Raw genomic sequence first — 12,659 nt, 5'->3', positions numbered from 1 at the left:
TCAGTTTGGAATGGGCTGCTGTGTTTGCTTTCTCGGATCCTTCTGCTTCTTGCAGAATTCTCAAAGTAAAAAGAAAATATGGTAGGAGTTGCTGGGGGAAGGGAAGTGTTACGCATAAGTTCACACTCTGGGATCAGGAACACCTGGGTTTTAATTTCATCTCTGCCATTTGTAGCTGGGAGTTTCAAGCAAGTTCCTTAATCACTGTGTACTTCAATTTCCTCCTTGGTAAGACGGAGATCAGAATAGTAGTAAAAGGTGGCTACCTACAAGGGTTAAGTTAGGTTGTATATGTTTGATGAAGATAGCTCTGGGTATAGTACCTAGCATATAGTAGGTTCTTGACAAATGTTAGAACTTACATTCGATTCCACTGTGTTGCTGACAGTTTTTATCAAAATAACTGGATTGATCTTTGGGGAAACTAGAAATGTAAGGGAGGAGAAGGGCAGGGATGAGGACAGTATTTGAGGGAAGGCAGAATATTACTTTCTCTTATTCTTAAGTATTATGTTTTAATAGCTGGAAATGAGAGGAGGTGGTTCCATTTTTGTCTTAGCTTAATTGTTTGAGATATTTAATTCAGTTTGAGATTGCTGGGAAAACTGTTACCTAAAAACCAGAGGATTGGTTTCATTTCTTTCTTTTTTCTTTTCATTTCTCTCTTTTTATTTTTCCTTCCTTGCAGATGAATCAAGACCATGTCTAGAACATTTTTAAGTCTTTCTTTTGTCATTCTGAGATGCTTTCCCCAAAGTCCAACACATTTGAACTAAAACCGGGACTCTTCCAGCATTTCCTTAACTGAGAGAATCCCCAAAGACCCTACATCTACCTATATGAAAAGAACTACCCTGCTTCAATTTTCCAGTTTTAGTGTAAAGGTGGCATAACAAAGGCATGGCTTTAGAATGCTTATTCTCTTCTCATCACCAAGGTGTCTTGAAAGATAAGTTGGGATGAAAAGAAAATATGCTTAAAACATCCATGCAATGTTGAAGAACCTCAGTAACTATTACTCCGTGAAAGCTCTAGGTCGTGCTTCTGGTCTGGCCTGCCCTCAAGCAGTGAGGCTTTCTGGGGTGACTTTTCATAGCCCAAGACATTCATGTGTAGACTTCATTCCCAGTATGTAGTGTCCACAAAGTCAACTTTTTTGTCTGGACCAAATATTCCCTTCTTGAGAAAACATTCATGACTCTGTTACCAGAATTAATTACATGCTCCAAAGACAGGACTTGACTTTGGAGAGCTATTTTCATTCCTGTTTTCCCGCATGATACCAATTTATATCTTCCCTCTTGCCCCCAAAGGGAGACCTTCCATACACATTTGTTGAAGTGCAGCCATCAAAAGAGCCAATGGGCAACTCAAAACTGGGAACCAAGTACTATATGATTTCTAATCGTTTTGCCTATGTGTGGTATCCAGTTTTTCTGATCTTTCCCAACTAACTTCTGTAAAACTTTACATTATCTTTGAGATGCCAATAATGGCACCTATTAAAAAGCAAGTTTCTATACCTGCCACTCTGTTACACCCTCATGTCTGTGAGGACTGGCACAAAGTCCTATACTGAGCTGAAATTGGCATTGTCTGCCTTAGGGAGACTCTACAAATTTAGTATACTTTCCCGTCTTTGAGACTAAATTTCAGTAAGAATTCAGCTCAATTCAAATTATATAGCACTGATACAGCACTTGGGATCCTGGGCAAGATCCTGGTATTTCAGTGCTCATATTTGCCAAATGATTTCTGCCCTTAATGAATATTTAATGCTGATTCCTTTAAAGAGAATTTCTTTTTTGATTGAAAAGAAGACTACCTTCTGAATAACCAATGCCCTAAACCTAAGGGGTATTTGATCATCAATATAAAATAACCCAGGGGGAAGTAAAAGCAATCAACCTATGCTAATAATGCCTTGCTCATAAGTTCCTAAGGCTACAAAGTCTAATAGCGTCTTCCCATTTATGAGAGGTAGGAACTAGCTTCCATCTGTTTCACCCCTTGTTCTAAGATGCGACCTCATGCTTGATCAAGAAATCCTTCAGGAGAAACAAAAATGTATAATTCAAGTATCCTACTTCAATCAATAGAGCTTTTGAGAGTTTCTCCTCCCCCAGAATAAATTAGAACAAACACCGCTTACTCAAGACTGGTCGACACTGTCTGCCATTTAAGAAGAGGCAAAAAAGAAGTTCATTGGCCCAAAGACTCTGATGGATGAGGGACCAGTTCAAAGTAATGCATCCTAATGCATTTGCTCCACCACTTTCCACGTTCTAAGTAGGGTTTCAACACTGCACGGGTGGACCTAATGGTGATAGTTCTGATATTTTAGAAATTTACTTCACGTGGGCACACACATAAATGAAAATGAAAAATGAGCCTGGAGTCTATGGTTGAAGGTCATAAAGACATATAACATAATTATGTCAGCTGACACGTGGGTTCCCTTCAGGTCAACGTGAGAACTCACGTGGGAATGTTAAGAAGATTTGCTCCTTTTGTTTGTTCTCATTATGGGCTGAGGGACAATAAGCCAACTCTGAAAGCCTTGCCAGCACTCAGATTTTGAATACCTGCCTCCTTCTTGGGGGTCCTCAAGTATTTCTGCATGACTGTTCCCAGAATAGAGCAACAACAACATTTCTCTTCATTTAGAGAAGGAAAGCTGCTTTCTGGGCTGCCAAGGGCTGCTGTGTTGGCCTGCCTTCCTGTGGGAGCCAATTTGTGATACATGGCAGGCTCAAATACTCATTTTTTGTGATAACAGGTTTCATTAAGTGTACCTCCCATCCTTCCCTTGTGTCCTGGGGAGCTCATGGTGCCCCCTTCTCCCCACTACTCTTGTGGCAAGTCACGTTTAGCCAATATTTCATTTCTGGATATGAAGCTGAAGCTGCAGAAATAAAGGAAGATGTTGACTTCCCTCGCTTGAGGGACAGCCAAACTTCCGGTTAGCCTTATAACATTGATCTTTCTTTCCTTTCATGTCATTGCATAGCAATTTACAGTAGCATGAGGCAAGTAGGCTCATTTAATCATTCTGCTCGAGAACACGCAAGATCTCTAAAAATGATAACCACACATGAATTGATAAGCAGTTTTAAAGCATAGCTAAAATAGCATTTCACTGAATAAAAACTATTAGGCTTGTTTTATTCAGTTAAGATAAATATAGCCCATCCCATTCTTTTTCCACTTCATCTCTCCCAATGGGCAAGTTCAATTAATCCACTTATTCTTCCTGGTTGACTACTGCTCTCCCCAACTGGAATGAGCAAGGTTTATTGTAAATGCCCTTTTGATTCCATTATTGCTATCTGCCCTATTTTACCCATTTAAAAGTAGTTTGGGATTCATTAACGATGCCTCGCAAATGGATGTTCAATCCAGAGTCGGGAATATAAAAGAGCTTCTATATTTGTGTTATGGCCTTGAAATTCCTCTTATCAAAGAATTTTCCTATTACTTCATGAATTTTAGTGCCTGACTCTCAATATTACAATTTCTGAAAACGTTGTGTCTATGGGGATATATATTTTTAAAAGTCATATGTGTGGCTAAGTCAAAACAGAATGTCAAGATTAGATGTGACTTAGAGGCATCAAAATCATTACAAATGAAGTTTTTATGTAAGTAATGACTTTATATTTGCTTAAAGTGATTCAATGTTCTATGATTTCTTAGGAGCATTTACTTGGAAATACCATCCTTCTCTACTTCCCAGACTATAAAGGTAGCCAGGGCTGGGAGGGAGAGAGGATCCTTTGATGGCTTCCTGACATCTCCTTCATTAATGTGAATTCCAGGTAGGCTATAATAGAATCAATGGAATCAATGGGATCATGGCCTAGGAAAAGGCAGTAGGGTCTAGGAAAAGAATATGCCAGCAAAAGGGATTAGTTTATTTTGAAATATGGCCACTCCTTACCTCTTCAACCAGTTGCAGCATACGACGGGTGCTTTCCAGTGACTGAGATTAAAAAAAAAAACAAAACATTATGAATGCAGGAATCAGAGGTCTTGGAAAATCTAAACTATTCTCTTCACTTGAGACACACACACAAAGGGTTACTATCACGTATTCTTTTAAGTTTGTAGCTGAACACATTTTCAATCTATTTCCTATCAGTCTTTCTACATAATAAGATTCCCTAAAGCAATTACATTAAAGCTGATCTTCTAAAATCAAAACCATATGATGAAGCTGATCTTGATATCAAAGACAAACTAATCTGGAAAAGATAATTTTGCATGTGCAGGATGCATGAAAAATTATCTCAAATACTCAGAGGATTAATTTGGCCTCCTTGGACCAGGAATATTGAATTTTAAACACAAACATAATTTCTCATGAATTGAGATGACTCTAACATCAAGTTTCTTATAAAGCTCCTAGAAACACAATTGGAAGTTCTTATCAATATAAATTAAGCTGTCGCCTTAGGGTGAAAAAAAAAATCAAGCATGTTTGAAATAACCAGCCCATAGGAGACAGCTATAATAATTATCTTCAGCCTTAGATAAGACAAAGTGAGATGGAAAGTCTGAAGTCAGCACTGGTCCCTCAGGCACATCATTGTCACTTTTTTCTCAGTTCCTTTGAAACTAACTACTAGACTCCAGAACGAGTGTGATTTCTCAAGGTTTTGCTTTTAAGTGACAAACTTATTTTGGACTAGATTCTGCAGGAGCAGGAAGAATGTTAAGTTTCCTGGAAGAGCTGTCAGAAGGCTGCTTGTTGAAATAAAATGGCTATAAGCAGTGGTATGCTGGTAAATGCTAAAATAGATGAATATGAATATGTGAATATGAAACAGACATGAATATACATATATGTATAGTTGTTATTTAAACTTATATTTTCCTGATAGAAGGGATGAAGAGCATAAAATTTATAGATAATACAATACACAAAGCCCTTTATTATAAATTTCATGTAGCGAATTGATTCTCACAGAAAGCTTTTGTCAAGTTTTGCTGAACTCTTGTGTCCATTGCTAAGCATGCAAAGAACAAGTGTAGTTCTGACATGAATGTCGGTTGATATTTTCATTTGCATTAATGAGTAAGAGAAAAGTGAGACAATGAAGAAATGTTGGGACTTTGCTAGTTTGTCAATGATGCAAGTGACTTCTTTGTTGAAGAGAAAATAATTTTCAAATACTGGATTTTCTCCATTTTTTTGAGTTAATTAAAGAATAATGGCTAGAGACATGCACACTTTGAAGTTCAATCTATGTTATTAATATTTTCTCCACTTAAGTCTAGACAGTCAACAAAACAGTTAATCAAATCCTGATTTGGAGCATTTGCAGATTCCTGTGCTATAAACATCCTTAACCTGTCTGATTTTTGACTACAGCATGGCATCCCTGAAGGTGAATTTGGGAAGATGTACAATAACACGCTGTTATATGGCATTCCTGCACTATAGGTCTAACACAAGTCAAGAACTTTGAGAACATAGGTAATAGGGAAATATTTAAAAACTGATTGAGTTTTGAGTATTTATGGCCCTTGGTTTTTAATATAATCTACTTAATTATCAATTTGTATAAGTCAATTTTAACACCAGCTTGAAAGATTCTGGAAAATGTAACAATCAGCTCTCAGAATCAGGCCAGCTCCAGACAGCCAAAGACAGCTTTTCTTAGAGGATCTTGACTTCTCTAGATTTCTAGGAATTGGGAGTTTAGGCTAAGACATTAGTTATATGTAGGTTTATCCACCCATTCCTATCTGTAGAGGTGTCAGGTGTATAGAAAATCAGAGTCCTACTCCTCCATTTTTAAAATTGAGATGTTAGTAGATCTTTTCCACCTGAACCTGAATAAGAGACAAACTACTCAGGTCCCCATGTTTTGCTCCTTTCTCATGTCCCATTCCTCACCTCATCAGCCAGCTGGTCAGCCCGTCGCTGCATCTCCTCCAGCTCATTGCGCATGTCCGCGTCTTCGGCCATGGTAATGGTGGGGGGGTGGCTGGGTCCTTGGCCTGGGGGTCAGTGATGGCTTTGGACACAGAACCTAGAAAAAGCAGATTTGAACATGTGAGAGTTTATGTAAGTGCGTGTAGTATGTGCAAATAGGAGAGCTAAATAGCCTACACTCTGTCTCCATGACTCAGTCATCTTCTGAAAGACAGAAGCCATACGCAGGGTTCAATAGAATCTTGCTATTTCTCTAAAAGGTGCATTGTAAATGCATACTTGCCAGCTTTACAATGGACACAGATACCTATCTACATATGAAGCATTTTTAAGACACACCACCCAAGAGTTTGGAATGGTGGTGTCGAGGGATGTGGTTCTGGGTTAGTATACTTTTTTTTTTTTTTAAGATTTTATTTATTATTTGACAGAGAGAGACACAGTGAAAGAGGGAACACAAGCAGGAGGAGTGGGAGAAGAAGAAGCAGGCCCCCCCGCCCAGCAGGGAGCCCGATGCGGGGCTCGATCCCAGGACCCTGGGATCATAACCTGAGCCAAAGGCAGATGCCTAATGACTGAGCCACCCAGGTGCCCCCTGGGTTAGTATACTTTTAACCTCACATTTATTTTCTATTTTTATTTTATTTTTAAGACTTTTATTGAGGGATGATTGACATATTATAAATCCCATATATTTGAAGTGTATAGTTTGAAAAATTTTGACATATGTACACACACAGGAAACCATGACCACAATTAGGAAAACATATTCATCACCCCCAAAGTTTTTACATACTCTTTGTAATCCTACACACCCACTCATCCCATCTCATCTTACCCCTGTGTTGAGACTACTGCTTACCTGCTTTCTGTTACTATAAATTAGTTTGCATTTCTTAGAATTTTATATAATTGGATGATACAGTCTCTACTATTTTTTGTCTCTTTTTTTACTTAGCATAATGATTTTGAAATTTATTGTGTTGTAGCATGTATTAATAGTTTGTTCCTTTTTGATGTTGAGTCATAATTCATCGCATTTAGAAGCATTTAGATTGTAGAGGCTAAGGGCAGGCCCTAAGTGCTTACAAGAATTTAGATAGAGAACCTCCTCCAGGAAAGGAGCAAGCACCATAGATAACTACAGTATGACAAGAATTTGGGATGGTAGACACAGAAGGATTTAGCAAAGTCTGATTATTACAATTCCTCCCTATGTCGCATTCTCTATAGCCCAGCAAACATTTGTTTACCAACCATTTTCTCTTTTTTAATCTTCCTGTGAATTTTTTTCCTTTCCTTTGAAGTTCCAGACTCCTACCCTCTTCTCCTTAGTTCAGGATGACATATATACCTCATTTTGCCTGACTGCCTTTGGCACTCATATCCATGTGGATTCCCCATTTACATATAATTAAATTTGATTTTTCTCCTGTTAATCTGTCTCATGTCAGTTTAAGTCTAAGACCAGCTAAAAGAATCTTGAAGGATAAAGGTAAATTTTCCCTCCCCAACAAGGGAGCTAAAGGCAGAAAATTTTTAGTCTCCTTCAGTTTTTATCAGAGGTTGCCAAGAAGGCTTATGTGAGTATGCATAGCTATTTTTCCAGAAAGGGATGGGATGGATTCTTGTCCCTGAAATGTGACCGGCCCTTTCTTGGTTATACACCTGAAATCCCATATGATGCAAATTACAGGTAGCTCCCTCCGGAGCCAACCAGCCCCATTCCCCTCTTCCTTTTTCCTTTCTTTCTTTCTTCCATCTTCCCTTCTTTCTCAAATATTTATTGAGTATTTTTAAGATGCCAGGGCAGTGTTAGGCACTAAAGATACAGTGATGAATGAGACAGGTAAATTCACTGTTGTCATGGAGCAACAGCTTAATTAGGAATTTGGGAGTCAAATAAGGAAATTAAATTATTCAGTGTGAAACTAATTTTTTGGGTCACACCATACCTGCCTATGGGTCACAGCAGGCCTCCCTGAGGAAGTCATGTCCCCAGGAAAGGCCATCAGAGGTAACAAGATAAAGAGCCCAAGGAAGGATTTGAGATGATAAATATTTGATACACTAAAACCTTCTCTGTGAGTAGCACAACTGTAGAAGGCCTGGGCTCTTGCTTTGTGGCTGAGATGGTCAAGTGGGCACTGGAAATTTCCCTCCCTCTTCCATGGTAGTGCATGGTCATAGGGAAATGGCTGCCCAGTTGGGAATTACATTTCCAGTTCTCCCTGAATGGAGGTGGTGTAGTTGGTAGAGATGGCTCATGAGTTACAGTGGAAATGATGTGCATCCCTACTAGGCTAAGGCCGTTCAGAAGCAGGCATTCTTTCTGAGTCCTCTCTTTCCCTCTCTGCCAAAAAAGTCAGAGCCCTAGAGGATGGCCAGGCCATGAGACAGCAAGAACTTGGGCCCTTGGAAGCCCTGCAAGGAGGCAAGTTGAGAGTTAACCACGAAGACCTGAACTTTCATATGAAAGGACAGTGCACTTCTACTGTCCTGCACTACTGAAAAGGTGAGCACTTTGTTTTGTTATAGCAGTGGGTGTTACAATAACAAAGGCAGGCCAGAAGAAACGTAGGATGGAATAAAAATACTGTGCAGGAGCATGAATTCCCAACCAAAAAACATATCTGTGTTTGTTCTTCTATTGAAAATTGAAGATGGGAAAGGAACTTAGATTGAGGGCTTTGGAGCAATATGATGTTTAATTATTATTCATTTTTTAAAGACTTTATTTGTTTGAGAGAAAGAGAGAGCACAAGAGAGAGCATGGGCAGGGGAGAGGAGCAGAGGGAGGAGAAGCAGACTCCCCACAGGAGCAGGGAGCCTGATGTAGGGCTCGATCCCAGGATCCCCGGATCATGACCTGACCAGAAGGCAGATGCTTAACTGACTGAGCCCCCCAAGTGCCCCCATGTTTAGTTATTATTCTAATAATTATTGTTATCATTACTTGTAGGAGAAGGTGTTTTGTTTTTGTTTTTGTTTTTGTTTTTTTCAAAAATAAAATGAAAAGTCTTCATCAAAAATAATCAGGTTCTCAGAGGCAGGGCCTCAATGAACTCATCTCCTAGGTCCGCTGCTATACTGCTTTCTCAACAGTTAAGGTTAAAGTCCTCTGGGATTTTAATTTCGCACATATTATTAGACTCTTCCACATGTATTACTCTTATGAAGTAACTCAGACTATTCAGGGTTCCTCAATAGGAGGAGTCCTAGAGTGAACCTTCTCTGGAGATAATAGATTTCACAGTTCTTTTATACCCAGTGGTTCTTGGGCAAAGTGACAAATGTGGAATCATAGTAAAAAAAAAAAAAAAAGAAGGAAAAAGCTTCAGAACTACCTTCTACTTACCAGCATTTTTTATAAAAAAAAGGTAGTAAGCTTATATTAGGTTAGTTCTGTGTGCGGCCATTTAAAATGTCGGTAGAGCATCATACCATGAGCCCATTGATTTTTATTTTTATTTTTTTTAAGATTTTTATTTATTTATTTGACAGAGAGAGAGAGAGAGAGAGAGACAGTGAGAGATGGAATACAAGCAAGGGGAGCTGGAGAGGGAGAAGCAGGCTTCCCTCTGAGTAGGGAGTCCCATGTGGGGCTCCATCCCAGGACCCTGGGATCATGACCTGAGCTGAAATAAAGAGTGCCATGCTTAACCAACTGAGCCACCCAGGTGTCCTGAACCAGGTAATTTTGGAACACCAGTTCTGGCCACCATAATATGTACTCATGATATAGAGCTTTATATGCTTTGTGTTTTACTTAAATACAGGTCTGCACTTTGGAAATTAGGGATCTAGAAAGCAGAAACTGGAAGGAATTTACATTAAGCCATTTCTGAACCTTGAACTAGGCAGAAACAAAATTCCTGTGTTCTTCTGGGTGGCTGGGATCTACCCCTCAGAATAAATGGTGCATCCACGGAAATGTGGAGTAGATTATGAGCCCTAGCTTAGTGGAGTGGACAAAAGCTTGCATAGATGGTTGACTCTGGCACTAGGTTGCTGGCTCACTCTGGGCAAGTTTATCACCATCTCTGAGCCTCAGTTTTTTTCAACAGAGCACATAATCCTAGTGTCATAGGCTTTCCAAGAGGAATATAGTATATATTTTTTACTTTTATTTAAAAAAAATTTTTTCCCTTGGGGAGAGACTTTTATTTTTTAATTTTTATTTTTTACTAACATATAATGTATTATTTGCTTCAGGGGTACAGATCTGTGAATCGTCAGACTTACACAATTCACAAAACTTACCATAGCACATCCCCTCCCCAATGTCCATAACCCAGCCACCCTATCCCTCCCACCCCACTTACCTCCAGCAACTCTCAGTTTGTTTCCTGAGATTGAGTCTCTTACAGTTTGCCTTCCTCCCCGGTCTCATCTTGTTCCATTTTTTCCCTTCCTCCCCCCCCCCCCCCCCCGCAACCCCCTGCCCTGACTCTCAAATCCTTCATATCAGAGAGATCATATGATAATTGTCTTTGATTGACTTATTTTGCTTAGCATAATACCCTTTAGTTCCATCCATGTCATTGTAAATGGCAAGATTTTGGGTTTTTTTGATGGCTGCATAGTATTCCATTGTATATATATACCACATCTTATTACCCATTTATCTGCTGATGGACATCTAGGAAGGAACCTAGATGCTTTCCATAGTTTGACTATTGTGGATATTGCTGCTATAAACATCTGGATGCATGTGATCCTTCAGATCACTACACTTGTATCTTTAGGGTAAATACCCAGCAGTGTGATTGCTGGGTCATAGGGTAGCTCCATTTTCAGCTTTTGGAGGAACCTCCACACTGTTTTCCAGAGTGGCTGCATCAGCTTGCATTCCTACCAACAGTGTAGGAGAGATGAGGGGAATATATCATAGAAAGTTCTGATCAACCTTGTTCGTAATGACCTGGGGGCTTCATATTCGGAAAGCCTTGCTTGTTTGGGATAAGCCTGTACCCTTTTGCAAAGAGTGGAGGAAATCCAGTATTTGTTAACTAGCTTTCCTTTCTAACGGCTGGCCAGGAGGCACGTTGCTGTGGTGCCGAGCCCTGCAGCACCCTGAAACCAGGGAAACCAGCAGAGTGCCCGAGCCTGCAGTCCTGAAGCAACACCTCTCACAGGATTGCCATGTGGAGACAAATGAAAGCATCTTCTCTCCCTGTTCTCTATCTTTGTATTTTGCTGCTGGGTTCCTTGGGGGATCATCTTCGTTCACTCTAAGCAAGCAACTGGCCTTTCCTCCTAATAAGTTAGTTTATTAGAAGGCGGGTCCTGTTTTTTCCAAACTAGAGTATGATTGCTAGTTCTCTCTTCCAGGTCTATTTCCCGAAGGTGCTCTCTCTTGCTCTTCCTTTGTCTCTGTCTGTCTCTTTCTCTCTCTCTTTCACACACACACACACACACACACACACACACACACACACACACACACACACACTCAGGTCTCATGGGTTTCCTTGGCAATTTCCTTCCAAAGTTGCTATTCTCAACCCCTGAAAAAGAGCTGTAGGGCCCTCCCCGCCCCCGACCCTGCCCCAGCTTCAAGTTGACAACAGCTGACAAGGATCTGGCTGATGGGCTGTTGGTGTGTGTGTGTGACCCATCTGGCTGATGGGCTGTTGGTGTGTGACCCTTCCACGGTCTCCCCAGGAGCTCCCACACCTTAGTCCTGCTCTAAGATGTGAGGGATGTCTGATCTGGGAGGAGGGCCAATGCACATAACGATCTCAAGTGCACAGCATTTTCAAGCTGAAAAAGCAGCGTCCACATCCCTGAAAAGACTAGAGGGAGAGCAGGCATGGGGTATGTCTCCAGATCCTCTGTTGGGATATGTAATGCTAGTGTTTGATAAATTTGCCCCATAAGCCCCAAACCCAGGCACACTAACCTAAGAGATAGCACCTGAAGAGGCCTACTGATGTTGATGAACCCCAAACAGATCAGCTGAAAGGATGGTCCTAGTGAAATGGCTTTTAGTGTCCAGGTGGCATAGCACAGTCACTCATATTATTAGCACACTGAACCTTCATCTTGCATGTCACTTGGGCTAATGGTGCGGTCCAGGCCAACAAAGCCTGCTGCTCAGTTAAATGAATTAGGAACAGAGCCACTCCAAACTATTCCTTGGGCCTCTGCTATAAGATAATCTCCCATTCTGTTAAGGGTCCAACAGTATCCTATTATCTCAAACCACCGGTGTTTAGTAAAGGATCTGGCCCCTAGTAGGTGTTTAATTCATGTTAACTGATTTGTTGAGTGAATGAACGCGCTGTTCTGATGCACCTCCCCCCACCACACACAGGTGGCATTTAATGTTCCCAAGTCAGCAGTTTTCCAGGTGTGGTCTAGGGCAGTGCTTCTAAAACTTCAGCAGGCTTCAGAGTCTCTCAAAACCTGGTTAAAACAGACTGCTAGGTTCCATGCTCAGAAATTTTGAATCAGTTGGTCCGAGATGGGTTCCCAGATTCTGCATTCCCAACAAGTCCCAGGTGATGCTGCTGTCACTGGCCCACAGACAGCACTTTTGCACAGTTCTGATACCTAGGACACTATCTCCTGGAGTGTTAGTGAGTGTCACTGGGTGAGCGGGGAGCGGGCAGGTTCTGCAGGTATCCAGACTCTGGGGGAGACCAGAGGCTCAACCAGGGGCTTCAGGGAATTATGGCCAAATCCAGTTCATTGCCTATTTTTGTACTGGCTG

At 40.7% G+C, this 12,659-nt stretch overlaps 1 protein-coding gene across 2 annotated transcripts in view; it reads right to left on the bottom strand.

Moving 5' to 3' along the window:
• Positions 1 to 12,659, bottom strand: part of LOC111141440 (synaptosome associated protein 25) — an 84,055-nt gene that overhangs the window by 22,747 nt on the left and 48,649 nt on the right. Inside the window, exons 2-3 of one of the 2 annotated variants that reach the window (XM_022493998.1) lie at positions 5,903 to 6,038; positions 3,941 to 3,982 (exon numbers count right to left, since the gene is read on the bottom strand). In XM_022493998.1, coding sequence (XP_022349706.1) covers positions 3,941 to 3,982; positions 5,903 to 5,974 — 114 coding nt within the window. In that variant the 5' untranslated portion in view covers positions 5,975 to 6,038. Of the gene's footprint in view, positions 1 to 3,940; positions 3,983 to 5,902; positions 6,039 to 12,659 lie in introns of those variants that run through there. The other variant, XM_022493999.1, reaches the window with a different exon arrangement.

Source organism: Enhydra lutris, unplaced genomic scaffold, assembly GCF_002288905.1.
Source record: "Enhydra lutris kenyoni isolate GAN:26980312 unplaced genomic scaffold, ASM228890v2 scaffoldscaffold6, whole genome shotgun sequence".
Classification (NCBI taxonomy): Eukaryota; Metazoa; Chordata; class Mammalia; order Carnivora; family Mustelidae; genus Enhydra; species Enhydra lutris.
Note: the sequence above shows the minus strand (reverse complement) of the source record. Positions and strands in the feature narration are given on the sequence as shown.